The following is a 20,159-nucleotide window of genomic DNA, read 5'->3' as shown; positions in this document are numbered from 1 at the left end:
GTAGCCAATAAAAATTTTGCTCATAAAGCAGCTGCCAACTATCGACCATAGCAGATTAGCTGAAAAGCCAAAGCAGTGGACTGCCCTGCTGCCTGAGTTGAGCCTGACCTCAGCCTGGCTTTGGTGAGGGCAGGCGGAGGAGGAGGCTCCATACGGAGCGCTCCATAACCTTGCAACAAGACAACGCTAACTAGTCGTGAGCTAACTGCTAACAGCTAACCGAGCTAACCTAGCATACCTTGATGCACGGCGACGTTGCAGCCGTGTCCGTCGCAGTACACAAGCGGGTTTTCTGCCCAGCCTCTCTCGTCTGAGCATACACAGCAACCTCCGATCATCTCCTTCATGTTACTCGTCGAGAACTCGTCGTCCGCCGCCAGACAACGCTCGCCGGAGACCATCTACGAAGAAAGCGGACATGCGGAGGAATACGACATAAAGATAACGCGAAACCTTCGCTGAATACGCCCCTCTTTCCCCTGCTACGCCACTTTAAGTCCCACTCGCTCGAAATGTCATGTTTTAAACGTGTTTACGTCCCTTTTCGACACCGTATTTTTTCACCAAAACATCCACTTAACAGCGCGACGGTGAAGAGCAGAGGGGGGACTTCGTAGAGAACAGGAAATGCGTAATGACGCAAGGCGCGTGTGTGTGCGTGCCCTCTGACAGGACGTAAAAGACGGATGTGATTGGATCGCCGAGAGCAACGTTCCATGTTGGATCCACATGGCCGAGACGGTTTGAAACTTTGTAGCAAAGAGACTTCACTTTTTTTGATTCAGTGTCAACACTAACAACGTGGAGGTGGAAAAGATGTGGCGTATTACTGACAGAGACCTGCCAAGTTCAGCTGCTGTTAAAAGCAGGATGTTTAGAGAACAGATGTGAGTGTTGACTACATGTTTCAAAATTGTTTACAGCAAGGACAATAATTCAAACTTCATCTGCTGAATGAACTGAGTGACGTCAGTTTGTGATGTATGGCAGAGCAGAGCTACATTGAAAAGAAATGAGAAAATTTCCTGTTTCATGTTAAAAAGTCGGGTTTTAATGTCAATGTAATTATCATGCTTGATTACTTTACGTAATAGCTGAATTTAGAGCTGAAATGAGTAGTTGATTAATCCATTAGTTGATCAACCAAAAATTAATTGACAACATGTTTGATAATTGAATTATCCAAAAATTAAATTTTCAAGCAAAAATGCAAACCATTCTCTGGTTCAAGCTTCACAAATATGGGGATTTGCTGTCTTTCTCAGTTTATATCATTTGAAACAGAATAGTTTAGGACTCTTGGTTGGATTAAAACAAGACGTGAATATGTCAACTTAGATTCTGATAACCTTTAATGAGCATTGTTCAATAGGCTAATATTTGATCCCTTACTGCATGGGACTGATTTTACAGATGAACAAGGACATTACATGTTTAAATAATCAATAATGAAAATTAAATGAACATTTGATTCATATGGTTCAAACAGACACACGTATTTATATAAGTTTTTGCAGTTGTTTTTTTTTTCTCTTTTTATATGGCATTTCTCTACATTTCAAATTTGCTTTGCACTCCTATACAGTAAGAAGCCATTTGCTGCATAGTAATGTCAGACTGTGCACTGGCCTAATGATTCATTTTCAAGCTGTAATGCAGAATATTTTTTCAGTTGTCATTAATGCTACATGTACACATCCACCCATGCATCCTTAAAAGTCAGGCTTGTTGGTGTTTTATTGAATCTTACTAAATTAATTCAGTACATACAATGACATGACAATTCAATGATTACAAACATGACATTTATGCTTGCTTTTTTTTTTGTTTTACAGCTTTAAAGTCAACAACGACAATAAGTTTTTGTTTGTTGTTGTTGCTGTTGTTTTAATAAATTTGAATCATGGTTTACAGCTTGGATTGGAGCTTGTCATTCTTAGGTAACTGAAATATTTTTTATCACCTTTTCATTTCAATGCGATTAAAATGATAGAAGAATGTAAAAGATATGGGCCTAGTGAGTGTGCAGCCAGTACACTTGAGGCAGCTTTTCATAGTAAGAATGAATATTTCTCAAAAAATATTAAATGGGCTTTGAGAAACCTATATCAGGGTGAATATCAGACCTGTCAATATACACTTTTGTTTTGACAGCATCCCCATACTGTTGCCAAGGATGCTCCAGAACACACACACACACACACACACACACACTCACACACACACACACACGCTATTCCAATGCAAAAGCTGCTGCTTGCATCACCGATTCCTCTGAGCGAGCTCCCGCTCTCGGTTTCCAGAGAAACGTAATGACTTGCCAATAATGCGCAAGAGCACACGAGCGTCCTCCGTGTAATATGGTGAGCGAGAGGTCCCTGGGAGTGCCTGCCCATTGTTTGCTTTAATTTCAAATTGCTCAAATGCTCCAGTCGACACTGGGCACTGCACTAAAAGGGGACGTGGGGGGGATGGGGAGCTGGGGAAAAGGAAAAACCTATTAGAGCTGGAGAGAACAAAGGGAGGCGAAGGAGGGGGCAGCGGTTGTGGAGGGGCCCATATAGCTACTGAAACACTGAAAATGGCAAATTATTTTTACAACTTGCACATGATTAAGTCAAAGTCTGCACGAATCATGTATAATGTTCCTCAGGTTGTCAGAGAAGAGCTTTCTCTGAGACAGAAAATTGCAGCAACACTGTCTGCTCTCAATGACTACTGGTGACCTCAAGGTACATGCAGCACTCAGAGCTTTTATATAATTTAAGGTATTCTGTGATTATAACCAGGCTGTCATAGCTATCTGTTAGGGCTTTGTTGATCATACTGTAGATCTATCAAGTTGTTGTTTGGAGCCAGATCTCTAAATCTGCAGCAGAGTTTCTGCCATAGTTCTGGATCTGTTCAGAAAAATCTGTTTCTACATTCAAGATATATATTAGCAGAGAAATAACCTGCTGAGAAACTTATACATTATTTTTGCACCATGCAAGAACTGGGTGTATGTCTGGGGCTACTGGCTGTCAGGGTTTTCAAATATTTTGCTTCTGTTCTGCACAGTAGGTTGCCTATTTCAGTTACTGTTATCATATCTGGTGATGTGCAGTAGCAAAGCTATAGTGTTGGGCAAAGGAGCAGAAATAAACAAAAGATTGACGAAACGTCCTTGAAATACATATTTCATTGTGGTAATTCCCATTTCATTAATTTAGCAGCGTGCAAGAATTTTAAAGAAACATGTAGAAACTGTTGCTACCTGCAATAATGCCTTTTCAGTGAAGTGTTCTCGTCTTCCTTGGTCTATATTTAATTGTAAGGTGGCTTCACAGCACTTCAAATTTAAAAAGTCAGAGGACCCTCACAATTGAGTTCAGGGCGTGTTTGTGTAGACTTGGGAAGTTTTGTGGTCTCTGTGCAGAATGAGGAACATGTAAAATACACAGGGAGTACAAAAGACAACACAGCCCACACAGCCTCAGACTTGTATGTGAGATGCATCTTGACCTTATTTTAAGGCACTGTATACACAAATGCTGGATGTACTTCACTGCCTGCCAGTTATTTGGTTTGGTTAGTTTTGTTTTACAGATTGCTTTACTAACTCCATTTCTACTCAAGCGTATTCGTTTTGTCGACATTTATAAATTACCGAAAAGACCCAGGTGCAAAGAATGCATATTAAAAACTTTGCTCTAATAAAATCAGAATTTTTCCCTTAAACTTCCCAAATATGTGTGTACGTGTGTGTGTGTGCAAATTGCAGGGGGAACTAAAACTAAAGCAGTCTGAGAGGAATGTTTTCACAGACTGAGCTCATAAGCTTCAACAAATGATTGCTGACAGGTAAGTAAAGGTCTTTTATTTTGAAGAAGTTGTATTCTCAAATAGATGCCATATGCTTGTTTTCAAATCAATTTATTAATGAGTAATGGGTATTTTTCATGGGTGTCAGGTAGAATGTAAACTATCTTATCGCCCGTAGACCTTACTAAACAAAATAAACAGTCTACGAGTGTTGATGTTAAGTTGATGTGTTAAGTTAAGTTGACATGTTTGATCAGTTCTTACATAGTCCAGCCTATGGCACATAAATTTAGCCCAGCTATTATTCTTTAAGCCTAGTTAAATTGAAACAATTAAAACAGTGTTTCACAGACAAAGCAGGGAGCTAGAAACATACAAGGGCACAAGATCTTCTTCTCTTCAAATATATTTTGGATTCAACAATTTACATTTAAGTTAATAATCATTCACTTCATGTCCATGTTGCAGGAATACAGCTAAGTTTTACTCATACAGTTTTAGTTAAGTTTATTCACGTGCAGCAATCCCAATAAAGGTATCATGAAGTGTTTAAATGAGCATGATGTTCATATAGGCAGTAATTATAGGCTATATACCAGACTTTATAGATATCTTAAATGGTATTTTTTATCTCTATAGTATCGACATTCAGCATGTCTTTCTTGCGGTTTATTGCAGTCAATATATGTTGAAAGGTTGTAATGGTTGTGACAGACCATGTACATTCCCATCTGTGTCTTGTGATTTTTTTTTTTTTAAATGACTGCATGATGTGGACAGAAATGAGAGAACACTTCAGCACACAGCTTTTTTTTCTCTTTTTTTTTTTTAATAGCGATTGGCCATCAGTGATCATTTTAGATTTGTTCATGTTCTATCGATTTAGCCTAAAGCCTTACAATCCCGATGTGTGAACGGGTGAAATGTCGAAAACTTGAATATAATGAAAATGAACCTGAACAGCCAAATGAATCCATGGCTCCCAAGCCGTAAGGTTCCTATCCTGGTTACACTACATTTCAGACCCATCAGTGTTTACCCGCGGTCTCCTCTTTGGTCGGCGAGTAGCACAGAGGCGCAGGAAAAAATACAAACAGTCCCAACACGGCGGGGTGAAAGGTGAAGAGAGCCCTCCCCCCACCACTGTCCGCACACACTTCAGGCTCGGATTGCATGTAAAATCACATTCTCCAGGGGTGGTGGGGGGTGGAGAGGAATTCATTGTTTTGGCATGGGGCAGTGGGTTTGTGTCATAAAACGTCTATGCTCTTACAAGTGCCTGCGCCTCCTTGACCAAGTGTCTCCATAAAACTCAATGCAAAACAAATGACTGGGCTGCAGGAAAAAAAAAAATCGCCTTTTGGTTTCATGAGTGTTAGAAAACTGGAAGAAGTTTGGAAGCTTGCCTGTACCGAAAGATTTTTTATGGCCAGCAGGCTTATAAAAATGGATGAAATTCACCAGATGAACCAGTTCCATAAACCTAGTCCAAGAAACTGGTTTCCATATTGCTATTGTATGGAGTGTGTGTAGACTGTCTGGCCTATTTTTGAGAGACTGCTATACTGAAGTCGACTATGCCCATTTAGATCTAAATTTCACAAACAGTGCTGGAATAATTGAAGTTGTCTGTCTTACTCTGTCATTGAAATTGAAACAATTTCACTCCTGGCTGTGTGCACTTGTGTGCGTCTGCGTGCGCGTGCGTGCGTGCGCGTGCGTGCATGCGTGTGTTTGTGTGTGTTTGTGTGTGTGTGTCCTTACCGTAATCCGTCCATCTCCCCATTAAGCCTCGGTCTTCCACAGTGAAGTAGTGGAAAATAAAAAAGTAGGTAAAACGCTCACCAGCAGTAAGAAGTAGCCAAAAGGCGCCATAGGCTACTAAATAAACTTTTTTTATATTTATTATTTATGTTTCACTTTTATATTTTATTTTGATATTCTCACTATGTGGGCTACATTGAGGACCATTTTATTACTTAATGAATCTAAATTACAAAATCACTGACTTCCAAGAAGAAGGTTAAACTTCATGTCCTAAACATATAAACCTATCTCAAGATTAAAGTGAGCACCACGCACTGTAACACACCAAGCCTATAGCTACAAGAGCAGACTGATGTCCACCACTAGGAATAAGCCTAAAATCAAAGATTTGATCGTCTGAGGCTTTTCCCCTGCATCATTAGCACACAGCGAGCTGTTGCAAGAAACCTCCACCGTGCTTGAGGTCTCTCTCTCGGTCGCTTGGTCTCGTCTCCTCCCCTCCGGTCCCGGCCGACATCCAGGCACAGGAGAGGGGGGAATAAGTGCCCTGTGGCATCTGGTGTATCCAGAATCTGCATAACAAAGAGTCTCTGATCTTAATTAGAGATAATCAAATATAGCCTATGTATATACACAAGGATATTTTTATTCAGTAATTCTTCTATGGACATAACATTGTTTGTTATTGTATGGCCCGCAATTCAAATATTCGGATGAGAGCTTGAATTAAAAAAAAACAACGATAATGGAATTAGCATGGAGCAATCGCCATTACTATAGGACCAGTGTGAGAAACTTTATCGGTAGAGGATTTGCCAGATGACACGTGACAACGATTTTTCTTTCATTTTTTCTGTCTTTTTCTTAACAGGTTGCAGAATGTTTTAATCAAATATCGTCGTGTTTTAAAAAAAATATATATATATATAAATAAAAATAATACATGTGCCACTTACAGACATATCCTATCACCTTGAAAGTTTTCGTGTGAACAGGCTACTGCTCCTGCAGGTCACTAACTGTGTGTGTAAGGCATAGTAGCCTACTGAAAACTGTTTTAAGTTTGAAACCATGTTTGCTCCTTACCATCAGCACTGGAACCTGCTGATAAAACTATGAAGAAAGTTATGTGGATTTTTTTTATTGACCCCAGTGGCAGAACTAATCTAACGTCAAACATTTATGTATAATTTCTGTGCAATCTCATTATTTTGTGGCATAAGATGTAGAGTAATTATGTTATAGGACAATTGTATTCTACGCCAAGTGCACACGACTGGTCAGTTTGGATGTAGACTAATTTAGGTCATAGAAGAGAAGTGTTCAGCGGCTTACACTGTTTAGAGGACCCTTGGCTAAACTGTAGCTGTGCGATCAGAGCAACAAAAAAAAAAGCAATAAGCACGTATTGTGTCAAACAGAATAGAAACCCAGATTCCCGAAGGCAGAAGACATGCAGTGTTCAGGACGAAACAAGCCTTGACTGTCTGTTCCTCCCTGCATCTCCCAAGCCGGGCACAGAGTTATTCCCCCGGGGAACTGGACCTCAGTAAGCTGCCCCTCCTCTCACTTCACTCTGCTGCATCCGTGAAACTCCACATGCTCCATGTAGCAATGCTGTCATACAGAATCAGCACGCGAAAAGCCAGTTTTGCTGCAAATAGAGCGATGAGAGTTTGACGTGCAGGTCCTAGTTGTGTTTAAAACGGTGAGGTCAGATGACCCAGAGGTAGGCTGCACTGGAGTTGAACTGGAGATAACTAAGCTAAAGTGATTGGGCAGACTTACATACACTAACCCACACACACAGACACACCAGACAGTGATTCTCATGGCGTGTTTCAACTGCAATACTGAGTCTAACCCTTAATATTCACCAGCAACTTGTGCGGCGGTTTAACGAGTTAAGTATAAACTACTTCATAACTAGAAGGTGATTTTGTGATTGACACTGGAGATACTATAATTATAACTATTAATTATCTCTACGACTTTATACCACATTACGCACAGCCACTGTAATGGAGGCTATTAAAATGTTTGGTCCATATGTAGCATACACACAAGCGCGCGCGTGCACACACACGTATATACACACACACACACACACACACACACACACACACACACATACATATATATACATATATATATAAGTACTACATATATACATATATCTATACATATGCTATTCAACATACACTGAATGGTCTGTAAATAAGTAAATGGGCTTTAAGTTGTGGAGATGAGCATGCCCAGTCTTGAGTTTGGCTCAACAGCACTGCCCGTGAGGAACAGGCCACAGGGGATTCACGTGTTTTATAGAAAACAAAGACGGGACATAACGCTGAGTGTTGAAAATATGGCTCAGGGGCGAAACACAATAACCAGTCAAAACAGCTTTCTGTAGGCCTACTGGTAATTCAAACAATTAGCCTATATAATATACTACACAGTCACATTATTTGGACAGCATTGTGGGTGGTGGCCTCAGCCCACGTTTCCTCAGCTTTCTATGCAGCCTATGCGTATCTGTGTGTGTCAATGAGATGTGCACGTGCATTCAGATTGTGCGTGTCTTTCTTTGTGTGCGTGTGAGTGTTTGTGTGCGTGCATACGTGCTCGCACACTTGTGTGCATGTTCCGTGACAAGTCATAGGGGTTTGAGTGTGTATATAATGTGTTTTCGTGTACACATGCACGTGTGCACGAGTAGGCCTACAAGATACTGTACATGACACCAGACAAAAAATTCCTCGAAATATATTCGGCATTAAAATTACTACGTTGTGTTCAGTAATCCCACAATAGCCCAGACTCCCGTTCCCACCATTTTATAAAAGATGCATTGATAGTAATAATATTTAATACTGTTGACGTTACAATTTATCAACATGTGTGTAATAATGCTAGTATATTTTACAATTGTTGCTCCAAGATATCTTGTTAAAATGTTTTTTAAACGGGAGATTTTGACTGGATGTTTCAAGCTGCTCTGGCTGTAACCTACTGTTGTCTAGAAATTCTTATGGGAAAAGCAACCCTGACTCTGCACTTTCAGCTTCCAGCCCAATCACTGTTCACGTTGTTTTACCGGGGTGAGAAGCAGGCTACAGTTTAACAGGGATTTACTGCTTTAGTTTGACTCCACTACATTCACATTAACTTAATTTGTGCGTTTCTGTAGCCTATTGCATTTGTTTTAATTTAGCCTACAACTATAACAATTGCATGCGTAAATATTAACAACCTGCATTACAGCACATTTCACAAATTATTTTGCACACACGCACACGCAAACACACACACACACACACACACACACACACACACACACACACACACAGTGTAAATGATGTAAAGGGAAAAGGTATAAAAATTTATTACGTACGGTGTGGCCAGACACGTGAATATAGGCCTACATAGTCTGCACAAATAATGTAGGATAAATAGGTCAGTCTACAAGTCTATAGGCAACCAANCACACACACACACACACACACAGTGTAAATGATGTAAAGGGAAAAGGTATAAAAATTTATTACGTACGGTGTGGCCAGACACGTGAATATAGGCCTACATAGTCTGCACAAATAATGTAGGATAAATAGGTCAGTCTACAAGTCTATAGGCAACCAACGAGGAAAATTCATATGGAGGAAAAGCTAGGAGCCAACAAAAGCAGATGAGTTGAGCCTTGGTCAGGGCAGCAGCCTAAACGTGGAAAAGCAGCTCTCCAAGTGTAAAAAGCAAATGTCTTTGTTTAAGCTGCGCTGACTTCACACACATCAAACCGTCAAAAAACACCCGGAGAGTGGGCTCATTTTACCAGCATACAATCGAATGCATATAGAGCCACTACCGCATGCATTTTGATGTGGACCGAAAGGAAACAGCAAAATACATTCCAGTCTTATCGTGACACTTTGCAGGCTCGGGTTACCTATTCCGGTTGTACAAGCACTATGGGCCGGGGTGAATTTTTATCAGCTCTTTATTCAGCTATTGAAATATGAACTTGTCATAACTGCATTATTTACTCAAACAGTGGAGACTGTGGGCTCAATTGTAAACTATTGTAATGGTAGGGGGTGGAATATCCATTTTTATTGCATCACCTGTCAGCGGCGTCCAATGGGCGTCGACTCCGAGGGCATTAATTGATGAAGGTGTCTCCAGACTGGCGCACCTCCCCTCTCTGTCATTTTATTTGTGGCTCAACCAGCAGCCAGAATAGCAGCTGCATTTTAGCTCTTATTCTGTTTCTCTCTGACTCTCTCTCTCTTTCTCCCTCCCCTCCACCCTCACAACTCCCTCTCACTCCCTCCCTCCCTCCCTCTCTCTCTCTCTCTCTCTCTCTCTCTCTTCTCCCTGTTTTATTCCTCTGGCTGAAGCAGTGGTGTACACCTACCCCTCGTCCTGCTGCCGACCAGAGGGGAGTGTAGCCGGCAGAGGCAGGTAGCAGCAGCCCCGGCTTGGTGGACGCATCCGTCGCATTCCTCCACCATGCCGGACCGGGGCAAGAGGCGACGAGTGGATGCTGTCGGCTCATTCAACCTATTAGACACCGGCAGCTCCATTTAACTCCGCATGTCAAAGTTTACATTTTCATGACGCAGCAGTGTGGATGGATTAAAGGTATGAGCAGGATGTCTTGAGCTCGCGACCCCATGCCATTTACTGGTAAATCCATAACAGCCTATACTGAGAGTGACTACATGGATTAATACATTGGAGCGGATATATAAAACATGGGAGACCTGGAGAGTGGTTTTGAGGAAATGCAAGGAGTGAGATTGGGATACCTGCTCATCAAAGGCAAGCAAATGTTTGCTTTGTCTCAGGTCTTCACCGACCTGCTGAAGAACATCCCTCGGACCACGGTGCACAAGCGCATGGACCACCTGAAAGTAAAGAAGCACCACTGCGACCTGGAGGAGCTGCGGAAGCTCAAAGCAATAAACTCTATAGCTTTCCATGCCGCTAAATGCACTCTCATATCGCGGGAGGACGTGGAGGCTCTGTATTTCTCCTGCAAGACTGAGCGGGTGTTGAAGTCCAACAAAAGAAAAGCGAAAGCGGTGTGTTCCCCCGGGGATGTTGATGCGTCCTCGGGGCTCCTCCGTGCCGACGCCGAGCTGTGGAAGGAAAAAGTTTGGTTTAGTTTGCACGGTGTCCCGGAGACTCTTACACTTCACAACAAAACGGGCAGGCGGAGAGAGCTGACTCCTTGCCTTACCGACTCCAAACTACCTCAATTTTACCACAAATCTCACGGACGGGACTACCGTTCAGCGACTAAGTCCAGTCACAAACACTTTAAAAACTATGAAACTGCAAAAATAACAGGGAACCGCGTTACTTTGAGCCAAAGGCACTCGTTTTTCCGGAGCGCGGTGAGCCGGCAGCCGGTGGTGCTTCAGTCCGCCATAGCTGCTCAGTCCAGGCTCTCGCGCTCAGCCGGCGACCTACTTCACAAAAGGAAGAGGAGGCGCGAGGGGGGCGGCGGCAGGGACAGCGCGAGGCACTCGTGGAGCAGAAGCAGACACGCGCACCACCACGCACCACCGGTGCTGCTGGTACAACCCAAATCATCCGGTAGTCACGGGAACTCTTATGGCGCTTTCCACCTCGGTCCGGATTTCTATCTTGACCCTAGACCTCACCACCATCATCACCACCAGCATCACCATCATCATCATCACCACCACCACGAACCGACTTTCCCGGAGAGTTATAGCAGTGACACTGAGTCCAGCACCTACTCGGACCGGGTGTACCCCGACTCGGACTTTGGGTCCGGCTTCTCCACCACCAGCAACTCCGGGAGCTCAGAGGAGGAAGAGGAGGGCGAGGATGAAGATGACACGCAGTCAGAGAGTTCAGAGGTCAGCTCAGAGGAGGAAGAGAGCTCCTCTCAGTCCGACTCCAGCTCAGTTTCAAGCCGTGTTTCTGTCCAGAGCATCCGGTTCAGACGGGCCCGGGTGGGTTCTCTCGCCAAAAGTCTCAGCACTAGTAAAGCACCTTTGGTCCTGCAGCCCACATTTCACTACAACAACCAGCCACAACAAGAGAAACAACACAGGACACTGTGCCATGTTGCCACTTCACAGGCAGGGGACAGTAGACAGGAGAGACAGCAAAAATGTGAATTTATTTGTAGTGAAACTAGAAAAGACGTGGGACCCTTACAGCCACCAAAATTTAACTCAGCTGTAGTCGGGGAGAGCTTTTTCACTGAGTCCAAAAGGGAGAGGGCATCTGAGGCTGATCCACGCAGGGCTGACCCTGTGGTTGAGCTGAACTCTTATTCACTGGGACTCAACCGGAGCAAGGCCTTTCACCCCACACGCAGGACATCGGGGTATCCCACCAAATGCCCCCCGGGACTGAGCTCGCAGTGTGACCTGGACAAAGACGCCAAGCTCACAAAATGTACCGATAAAAGGGAGGCGAAAGCCATCAGCCTGAAACTGCTCACTCCACTGAAAAAAATTAAAACAGAGGCGGAGGAGCCCTGTGTGACCGCCGCTCCCCACTCGGACAGCGGCAGGACAGCCAGGACACCTCCCTTCAACCTCCACAATGTGAAAATTAAAGTGGAGGAAAGCTGTGATGAATATGAATACCAGAACCAGGCCACTGTAGTCAAGTGTAAAGGAGATAAGTCAGAGAGCAGCAATGGCCAATATCCCAGCGGAGTCATCAAACAAGGGGACTTTTTCAACATCGGGATTAAAGCCACCGAGAAGAGCCCTGACGTGGCCCCCAGGTCCCCGTGCAGGAGTCCTCAGGAATGCAGGAGCACCCAGGACACCCCATGTATCGAGGAAGGGGAGCACAGGAACAAAAACTACAGGGCTCCAGCGCTGGGGAATAAGAAACCCCGAGTTTCCAGGACTCAAACAAAACAAAACGTGCCCAGGGTCAACAAGCCTGCCTCTTCATCCTCCTCTTCATCCTCTTCTTCTTCTTCTTCTTCTTCTTCTTCTTCTTCTTCTTCTTCTTCTTCTTCTTCTTCTTCTTCTCGTCCCGTGGGCTGCGAGGAGACATCCACGGAGGATTTACCGAGCAGACGCAAACGCAGCAGCGCCAGCACTGTAGTATCGCCTGCAAAAATGCTTTTCAGCCTGATGGCAAATTTCCCATCGCCGCCGTCGCTGGTTGTTGGCAGCGACGGGGATTTGTGCCCTGCTTACTCCCTGAACTCACTGAGGGGCCCCGGGCCTCCCCCTCCGTCCCACCCCGTGTGGAGGTGGCAGCCAGGCGGCCACATTCTCCCTCCCCCACACGCTCAGAAAACTAGGAAATACTGAGCTGGTTTTTTAAAGCAGAACAACAAAAACCCCCACGGTGTCCATCTCCAACATAAGTGTAGCCCGAGTCTTAACGTGAATCCACCAAATTGCTCCAAACTTTATCGGTGTGTGTTTTTTTTTTTCGTCCCCCCCTTTTTTTCTGTGAATGGATTTACATTCCGTCTTGTTTTTAAGTTTGATCGAGGAAAACCTACAAGATCCCCCCTTTGGAGCCTCAGAAAACGCCCACAGGACTGTGAGACACCGCTCGTGGATTTATGCTTAAAAACTTGTGTTTTTGAAATAAGCTATCAATCCTAAGCAATACGTTAGGTTCTCATTATTGTGTGTACTTGATTTTTGTTTTTCTCAACTCGACTGTTTCTTCTTCGCTTTTCTATGCTCGACCTGTTGGATTGTATATGGTGCCAGGGTTTCAGTGGTTTGTGCTTTTGTCTGAAAGAAGAAAGGGGGTAAAAAAAAAAGAAAGAAATCACAGCATTCCTTGGGATGAGGCTACTCTTCATCTAGCTGGAACTGAGAGGAAGTTTGACTTGGTAAATCCCAAAAAAAAAAAAAAAAAAAAATGTCAGGGTTCCCATTCTGTGCCACTGGGCACATTTTATATATCAAAGCTGTGTTTTCTTTCACGACTGCTTGGCCACACTGGCCCTTGTGTCCAAGTGTTTAGAATGATTAAAATGGGTTTATTAATGTCTATCTATACATGCTCACAGTTAAGCCTTTATTAGATTTGACAGGAATTTATTCCTGGTGGTTGTGGGTTTTTTTAGAGTGCTTGTGATCTGGTTTTCAGTCTTGTTTTTCCTTCTGCGGAGTATTTCCTGGTTTGCAAATGTGTGTGATTGTGCACAGACGCAGGCCCAGACACAACACAGGCCTTATGTACAGACAATCAAAAAGAATAAGGCTCAGACCTTCATAGCACGTTAGGTCCCACGACAGACTCGATTCGTGTCCCTCTTCAGGTCCACGTGGCCACCGATTTCCTCTGCACATCATATTTGTGCCAGGGGAACGAGTCTGTATTTGCGTTCAGAGCACGAACGTAAGTCAGGAAAATGTAAAACACAGACATATTGACAATGTCCAAGATAGGCTGCCAGTGGGATGTGAATCAGGAGTCACCGTGGGGGGAAACAGCACCAAAACAGCGTGAAACACCTTCTAGCTACACTGGCTACCCAGAAACAATGCGACAAAGCACAAGTGATAGGCTTAAATGCATTGCACTTTGATACTGTTGGGGGTCCCGTTTCAGCTTTAGGGTTTTCTGACGAGCCTGTGAAATGATGTCAGAGAGATGCTGATAGAAAAAAAAAAACAGACTAAAGATGAGACAGTTTAATTTGGATGTAAACAAAAAGGCCAAACTCCATTCGTTTTCCTGCTCTTTGATATGTACTATATTTAGGATTTATCCATGTGCGTTTCTAAACATACCCTGATGGGTTTCTGGTTTCCTATAATTTAATAATATGCTAATTTCCTGAAGCCAATGTTGTTCATTATTCTATTTTTAGTTGACGTCGATTGTCACGATCAGAGCTGGAAAAACGTCATTTATTTCCTATTATTGGCTGAGACACCCAAAATACAATTAGCTTCTTATTTTAAAAAAAAATATCGCTTTCCTTCTGTCAAATAGATCACTATCTCACATTGCATTAATGTAGCCTTTTGAATATGGCCGCTCAGTGAATGTAGTACCCCAGGTAGATTTCATACATTTAGTTGTAGCTCCTCTGACTTCATCGTGAATGAAAGAGTGAGTAAATCAAGTGGTGGAAGCTGCACCTACATGTTTGGATTTTAAGGAAATGTGTAGATGTTTTTAATGGCAGTGCAGGACGCGCTCTGCTAATTGGCAGGCTTTTCTGTCGGCGACAAAGAGAGGCCCAGCTTATGGCGAGCCAGATCACAACAAACCCAAAGCCCGTGAATGATGTCAGCCTCCTCACAAGCACAGCAAAGGGTGCATTCATTCAGAGGATTGTAGAAACTATTTAATGGGTGATTGTAAAAAGAGGAAAAAATGTACAAAAAAAAAAGCGAGTTTCACTCCGCCTAAATCAGTGTGGATACATATGGTAGATGTTTAGCCATGTTATTAAAGCACCACTTTGCAGCCATGAAGCCCCAACTCACCATGGGCCTTATTTCTGAGGCTGGAGCAACAATTCAAACTTGAACTTATTCTCAGCCTGTAAACCGGCTATTTCTGAAGCTATGACACAAGCTGGTGTATGAGCAGGCTAGCAGTAAAAAAAAAACAAAAAAAAACGGAGGGGGTTGCACAGGGTTGAGGGGAGGGGGGTGTCGCTGTGTTGCAAGAGCGAAGCTTTCAACCTTTAATCCGCATGTCAAAAGCATAGGCTGCACGGCATAGGAAGAAGAGGAATAGCCTGTGCCCAAAGCTGTGCGGGTTTTGCCCCCCTGACGCACCAGCCTATTCTCACGCAGTGCTCACAATGCACGGCTGAGGGACGGGGATGGTGGTAATGGCCTGTTGGGAGGGCCTTTCCACCATTAAGACAAATAGCTCTCTGACAGTGACGCTATCAATGTAAACAATTGCATCGCGCAGCAGCTAGAGGCTGCGTGCTCTCTCCCCCATCCTCCTCCTCCTCTTCCCCACTACCCTGCCCTCCTCATTCACTCATTTACTTCGCTGTTTTGATACAATACTTGAGGTCAGGTTTTTGACATGGAATTTGAAGTCACTGGTTGTTTATATGAGACTGAATATTTATTTTTGTGAATTTTCTGGGGTTTCTTGTATATTAATTTTTTTTGTTGTGAATATATATATAGTACAGCTGCACTCGAAATGGAAACTTGAACGGTGGATTTCTGAAGCACTTTCCCTTTCTTTTTTTAATTATGAAGCATTCATTAAACGCGACTGAGTGTAATTGTCAGACTCTTTCTCTTTCTTTTGAGTTGGACAATCATTTGTCGTTAAACAGATTTAATGATGGAGAAACTGGCCTGGGATTTGCGTAAGGAGAGGGTTATGAAAACAAAGAAATGAAGTCATTTTTAAACTTTCCTTATGGGGGTTCCCTTTTCTGTTTTATTATCTTTTATTTTGGGAACACAGCTGCTTTTCATCTTTGATATATGCTGCACAAGTTTGTCATAAAATGTCCTCAGTCCATTAATTTACTCTGTAAGATTAATTTCATAAATGTTTAAAGGCGTTTAGGGAAAAAAATACATATCCAGACCTCAATGAAATAACAGATAAGTGATTTGAAAGGAAATGGACCTTAAATGGATTTACAGTAGTGCTTATCCACACTGTGGGCAGTCTAAACTAACAATAGAGCTAATGATGACTGGTGGTAAATAGTTAACCCTAAAAGAAAAGGTCACATACAGTATCTTCAGTTCAGTCAAACTCTTACAGTAGAGAGGGATTCCCTTCCCCGGTGTATGTGAGGGGTGTGTGACGGAAGAAGTGGTAGGCCTGCGGAGCCTGCAATAATAACAAGAGGCAAACCGCAGACATTTACGCATGCAGCATTTCCAACCACTGCACATGAGGTGGTGCAAGCTAACTCGGGTTTTATGCATGAAGCAGAGAGAAACCTCAATAAGCTGGACTAAACAACACTCCCGCAGGGACACACAACCTTTGTGTAACTCATAAAACAAACACCACTGTAGCCTGCATGCATCTGCAGGAAGCTTGTGTGTAGAGATTGAAGCCAACTTGTCGAATAAAGCATCATTATTCCCCTCGATAAACAACGAGATAAGTAGGAATCCTGCAGCAAAACTGCAGCTGCACACGGGAATAGCATATAACCCAGAGTGTAGTGATGGCAGAGGGGATAAACACAATAAAATAAACTAACACTCCACAGCTACTTCATAGGTGTGTACAGGAACACAGATAAACTCGCCCGAAGGCTACTGGCCTGTCAGATTATCTTGCAGGTCAGAACCACGCAACTTTTCTAAGAGAATTTGACCAGACTTGCCCTTCTCTCAATCTGCCACACTTGACGTGATGTTTCCCTGATTAATGAGACTGCGGTATATGGTCCAGGCCCAAGCCTCGAGGTTGATAAGGGGATCCGGGGATGGTGGGGCTGTCTGGCCCCGCACGGCTGCTGCTGCTGCTGCTGCTGCTGTTGCTGGAACCTGGAGGGGCCATACTGGGAGCAAAGACAAGCCATTATACCGCTGCTGGCGTTTCAGGGTTAAATTCCAGTGCGGATTGGAAACCAGTAGACTGTAACTCCTATAGAATAACAATAGAATGAATACGTGAAAAAGAACAAAACAGGCCTTCACACAATTCGGTTTTAATAAAAAATAAATAAATAAATAAAGTTTTCTAAAGAGCTCAGTTTATTGCAGTCAAATGATATTTGTCGCTGACTGCATGTTAATGCTGACGGACACATGGCGCGTTAGGGTCAGCACTTTGCATTGATCTTTGAGACAATTAAATACATGGAGGCCGATAAAAGCTGTCAGGACGTTTTTATGTTGAATCTTTCAACTGTAAAGTATTTGCCTGCACTCGCCACTTCACACAAGGTCACTCACAAGCTCATAATATTTTGATGTGGAATATTGATAAACAAAACAAATCTCTTGACGTTCTGACGGCATTATGGGAGAATTTGTAAAGATATTTGTGTGTGTTATGCAGCATTTAATGCATCAACAACTTCTTAGCCCTAGCCCTTTTTTTTCTTGCAATCTTCTCTCTCTCTCTTTCTCTCTCTCTCTCTCTCGCTCTGTGTGTGTGAATGAATTTGTGATCTGTGTTTCTATGAAAACAGGAGGGTCTGGGGGAGCAGGAGAGCCCCTGAAAAGGCTCTGCATTATAAAACGGGGCTGACTGAGCCTCAGATTAAACTGCAGAACGGTGAAACTGTCAGATTGCAAGCACACTTTTTTTTCTTTTTTTTTTGCAGCTTTAATTACCTCTGGACGTGCAGCCAGAACGGGGAAGCTGCTGCTGCTGCACGCTGCAGCGATGACTTACTGATCCAATATGAAATAGCTTTTGTATGGTTAAACAAAAATTAAAACAATTCCAAAAGACTGCAAAATAAACAATAATAAATTCCTTCAATTAGCCTAAAATGACGGGAAAAGAACGTTAAAGTTATTTAAGCAGAATAATTTAAATAAATACAATTAGGTAGTAAATCAAATTGTGATAAATTACGAAAACTATTAATAGCTCATGCTGACACCATAAATCACACAGAGCTAAATATAGCCTACATTCTAGTGTTAGAAATTATAATAGTTGAGACATGCACCTCTATACAAGCTTTCTGCAGCAAACCCTGTGTGTGCACTACATGTGTGGTGTAACTGTAGTCAACTATTAAAACGCTACAGAGGCTTTACATTCAATAATTATGTCAGTGAGCTACCAGTATGATGCTAAATTACAGCTTCACTTCTTATAGTCAATTTCAAAATAAATGCTCACTCCTTTAATGAAGTGGAATAGGAGGCACTGTCCCCTCCACAGAGAGCAGAGCTTCTGTTTAAGGTGTAAAACAAACTTTTTCCACCGTGAAAAGCTGGTGTAATGTGATGGCTCCTCCATGTGCTGAGCTGAGCAGGCTGCTCCGCGTGGCCCACGTGCTTTTCCCCCTTTTTTTTTTTTTTTAAACATGAATTTATACAAGCCAGATCTGAGGAGCAGTGTGGATTCAAGGAACAATAAAACGTCGTCTTTTCTCTTTTCTTGGTATTAATATTTTGACCTATCCGTGTTATGAGCTACAGGCACTTTCACACTTGAACATTTGTGAAGGCGCACAGACTTTAAATGGAGTTTGAGTTACACCGTTTAATAGATGGAAGTAGGCCACTGACAGCAGAACTATGTTTATTGTTCGCTACGCCAAAATTTCCATTTGTTTTTGCATCTCTAATTTCATACACATAGCCTATGATTTTAACCCCAAACTCCCCCGTTCAGAGAGCGTGTTACTTTTAAATGTGTAAGTATATGATGACAGTCGATCAAGATGCCTAAAAAGAGATATGCATGAATTGAAAAATAAGTAGTGCAAAGGTCAGCGACTCATGACATTACAGTATTCATATGATCACGCAGCCATTACTTAAGAAGACGGTGATACAAAGCACAATTAAGAAGTAAAGGATTTTAGTTGGGTTTGTCTCTATCATCCCATCGCGAGCTTTAAGTCACTGGATCCTAACTGACACTCTCATAAGTTCATTAACATTTCCACTTATGTATTTTAATGTGGCTTCTATCACTATGATCGTTGTGGTTTAACATGAAGGAGGAAACAGCGGGGGAACAGCGCTGCTTCAGCCGGGTCTTACCCGACATCCTCCTGCACAGACCCGGGGCCAGAGGGAGGGATGGCGGGCTGTTTGGAGAGGAGATGGGAACAACGATGCTGCTGAAAGCTTTTCCTTTTCAAGTCCCATTCAAACGCTTAATGGTGTAGCCTATTTGAAAAGTAGGTCTACTGAATTAGATATTAGTCAGTATCTCACGGGAATTTAGAAAAAAATATTTTATTACTTTTACCGCTCATATAGCCTACGTGAAACTGTAGGATATGTGTTTTCTGATGTGGAAGCATTCCGCTTGTCACAATGTACAGCTGAAATGTACTTAATGAAAACCTCTCTAACTGTGTGTGTGTTTGGGCTCCTCAAGCCCTCTGCAACAAATTAGATTAGGCTATATTAATTTAAAAAAAATTTAAAAAAGCGTGTTGTCATGTGTTAGTAGCCCACTGTTATTATTGTTATAATAATATTCATTATTATTATTATTTTTATTATTATAGTGGGCTAGTTGTAGTAGCCTATATATAATGTGTAATTACCAAAAACACACTGACTAAAATGAAAATGATTATCAGTTTAGTGAGTATATATCTTTGTCAACGTAACTCAAATCTCATATTTGTAGCCTGCGTGTGTAAATTTAATGTAAATACTCTCGAGTTAATAACGGACCCTTAAGCGCTGAGAACATATTTCGAAAAGACACATGGAGCCCAAAGAGAGCTGAATTCTGCTGGATTTCCCTTGCCAGAGGAACTGCATGGGGGGAGGAAGGGGAAAACCAGCACCAGAGGGCTTCTGCTCCGTCATGGAGCTCAACTCCATTTGTAAAGGCTTTTCTGCGGACAGGAGAGAGCCAGATGTAGCCTAATGTTGAATGGAGCATGGAGACTCGAGCAACTTTTAACATACAATTCAATCAGTTATCAACAAGCCCCGTTCAATGACGTGTAT

At 42.7% G+C, this 20,159-nt stretch overlaps 2 protein-coding genes across 4 annotated transcripts in view; one reads left to right on the top strand and one right to left on the bottom strand.

Annotated features, from left to right (window-relative positions):
* The window catches only part of mllt10 (MLLT10, histone lysine methyltransferase DOT1L cofactor), a 47,219-nt gene extending 45,461 nt beyond the window's left edge, over nt 1-1,758 (bottom strand). For all 3 annotated transcript variants that reach the window (XM_022766298.1, XM_022766299.1, XM_022766301.1), the window contains exon 1: nt 239-1,758. In XM_022766298.1, the coding sequence (XP_022622019.1) occupies nt 239-401 (163 nt within the window). In that variant the 5' untranslated portion in view covers nt 402-1,758. The remainder of the gene's footprint in view (nt 1-238) is intronic.
* Nucleotides 1,759-10,319: 8,561 nt separating this feature from the next.
* On the top strand, nt 10,320-12,887 carry skida1 (SKI/DACH domain containing 1). Its single transcript, XM_022766339.1, has one exon. The coding sequence runs from the start codon at nt 10,323-10,325 to the stop codon at nt 12,885-12,887; it is 2,565 nt and encodes an 854-aa protein (XP_022622060.1). The 5' UTR covers nt 10,320-10,322.
* Nucleotides 12,888-20,159: the final 7,272 nt, after the last annotated feature.

The sequence above is a fragment of the Seriola dumerili genome, unplaced genomic scaffold (assembly GCF_002260705.1).
Source record: "Seriola dumerili isolate Sdu_G_001 unplaced genomic scaffold, Sdu_1.0 BDQW01000822.1, whole genome shotgun sequence".
NCBI lineage: Eukaryota > Metazoa > Chordata > Actinopteri > Carangiformes > Carangidae > Seriola > Seriola dumerili.
Note: the sequence above shows the minus strand (reverse complement) of the source record. Positions and strands in the feature narration are given on the sequence as shown.

What these genes read in the sequence shown, in the direction of transcription:
- skida1 (XM_022766339.1), top strand. Translation starts at nt 10,323, where the DNA reads ATGGGAGACCTGGAGAGTGGTTTTGAGGAAATGCAAGGAGTGAGATTG.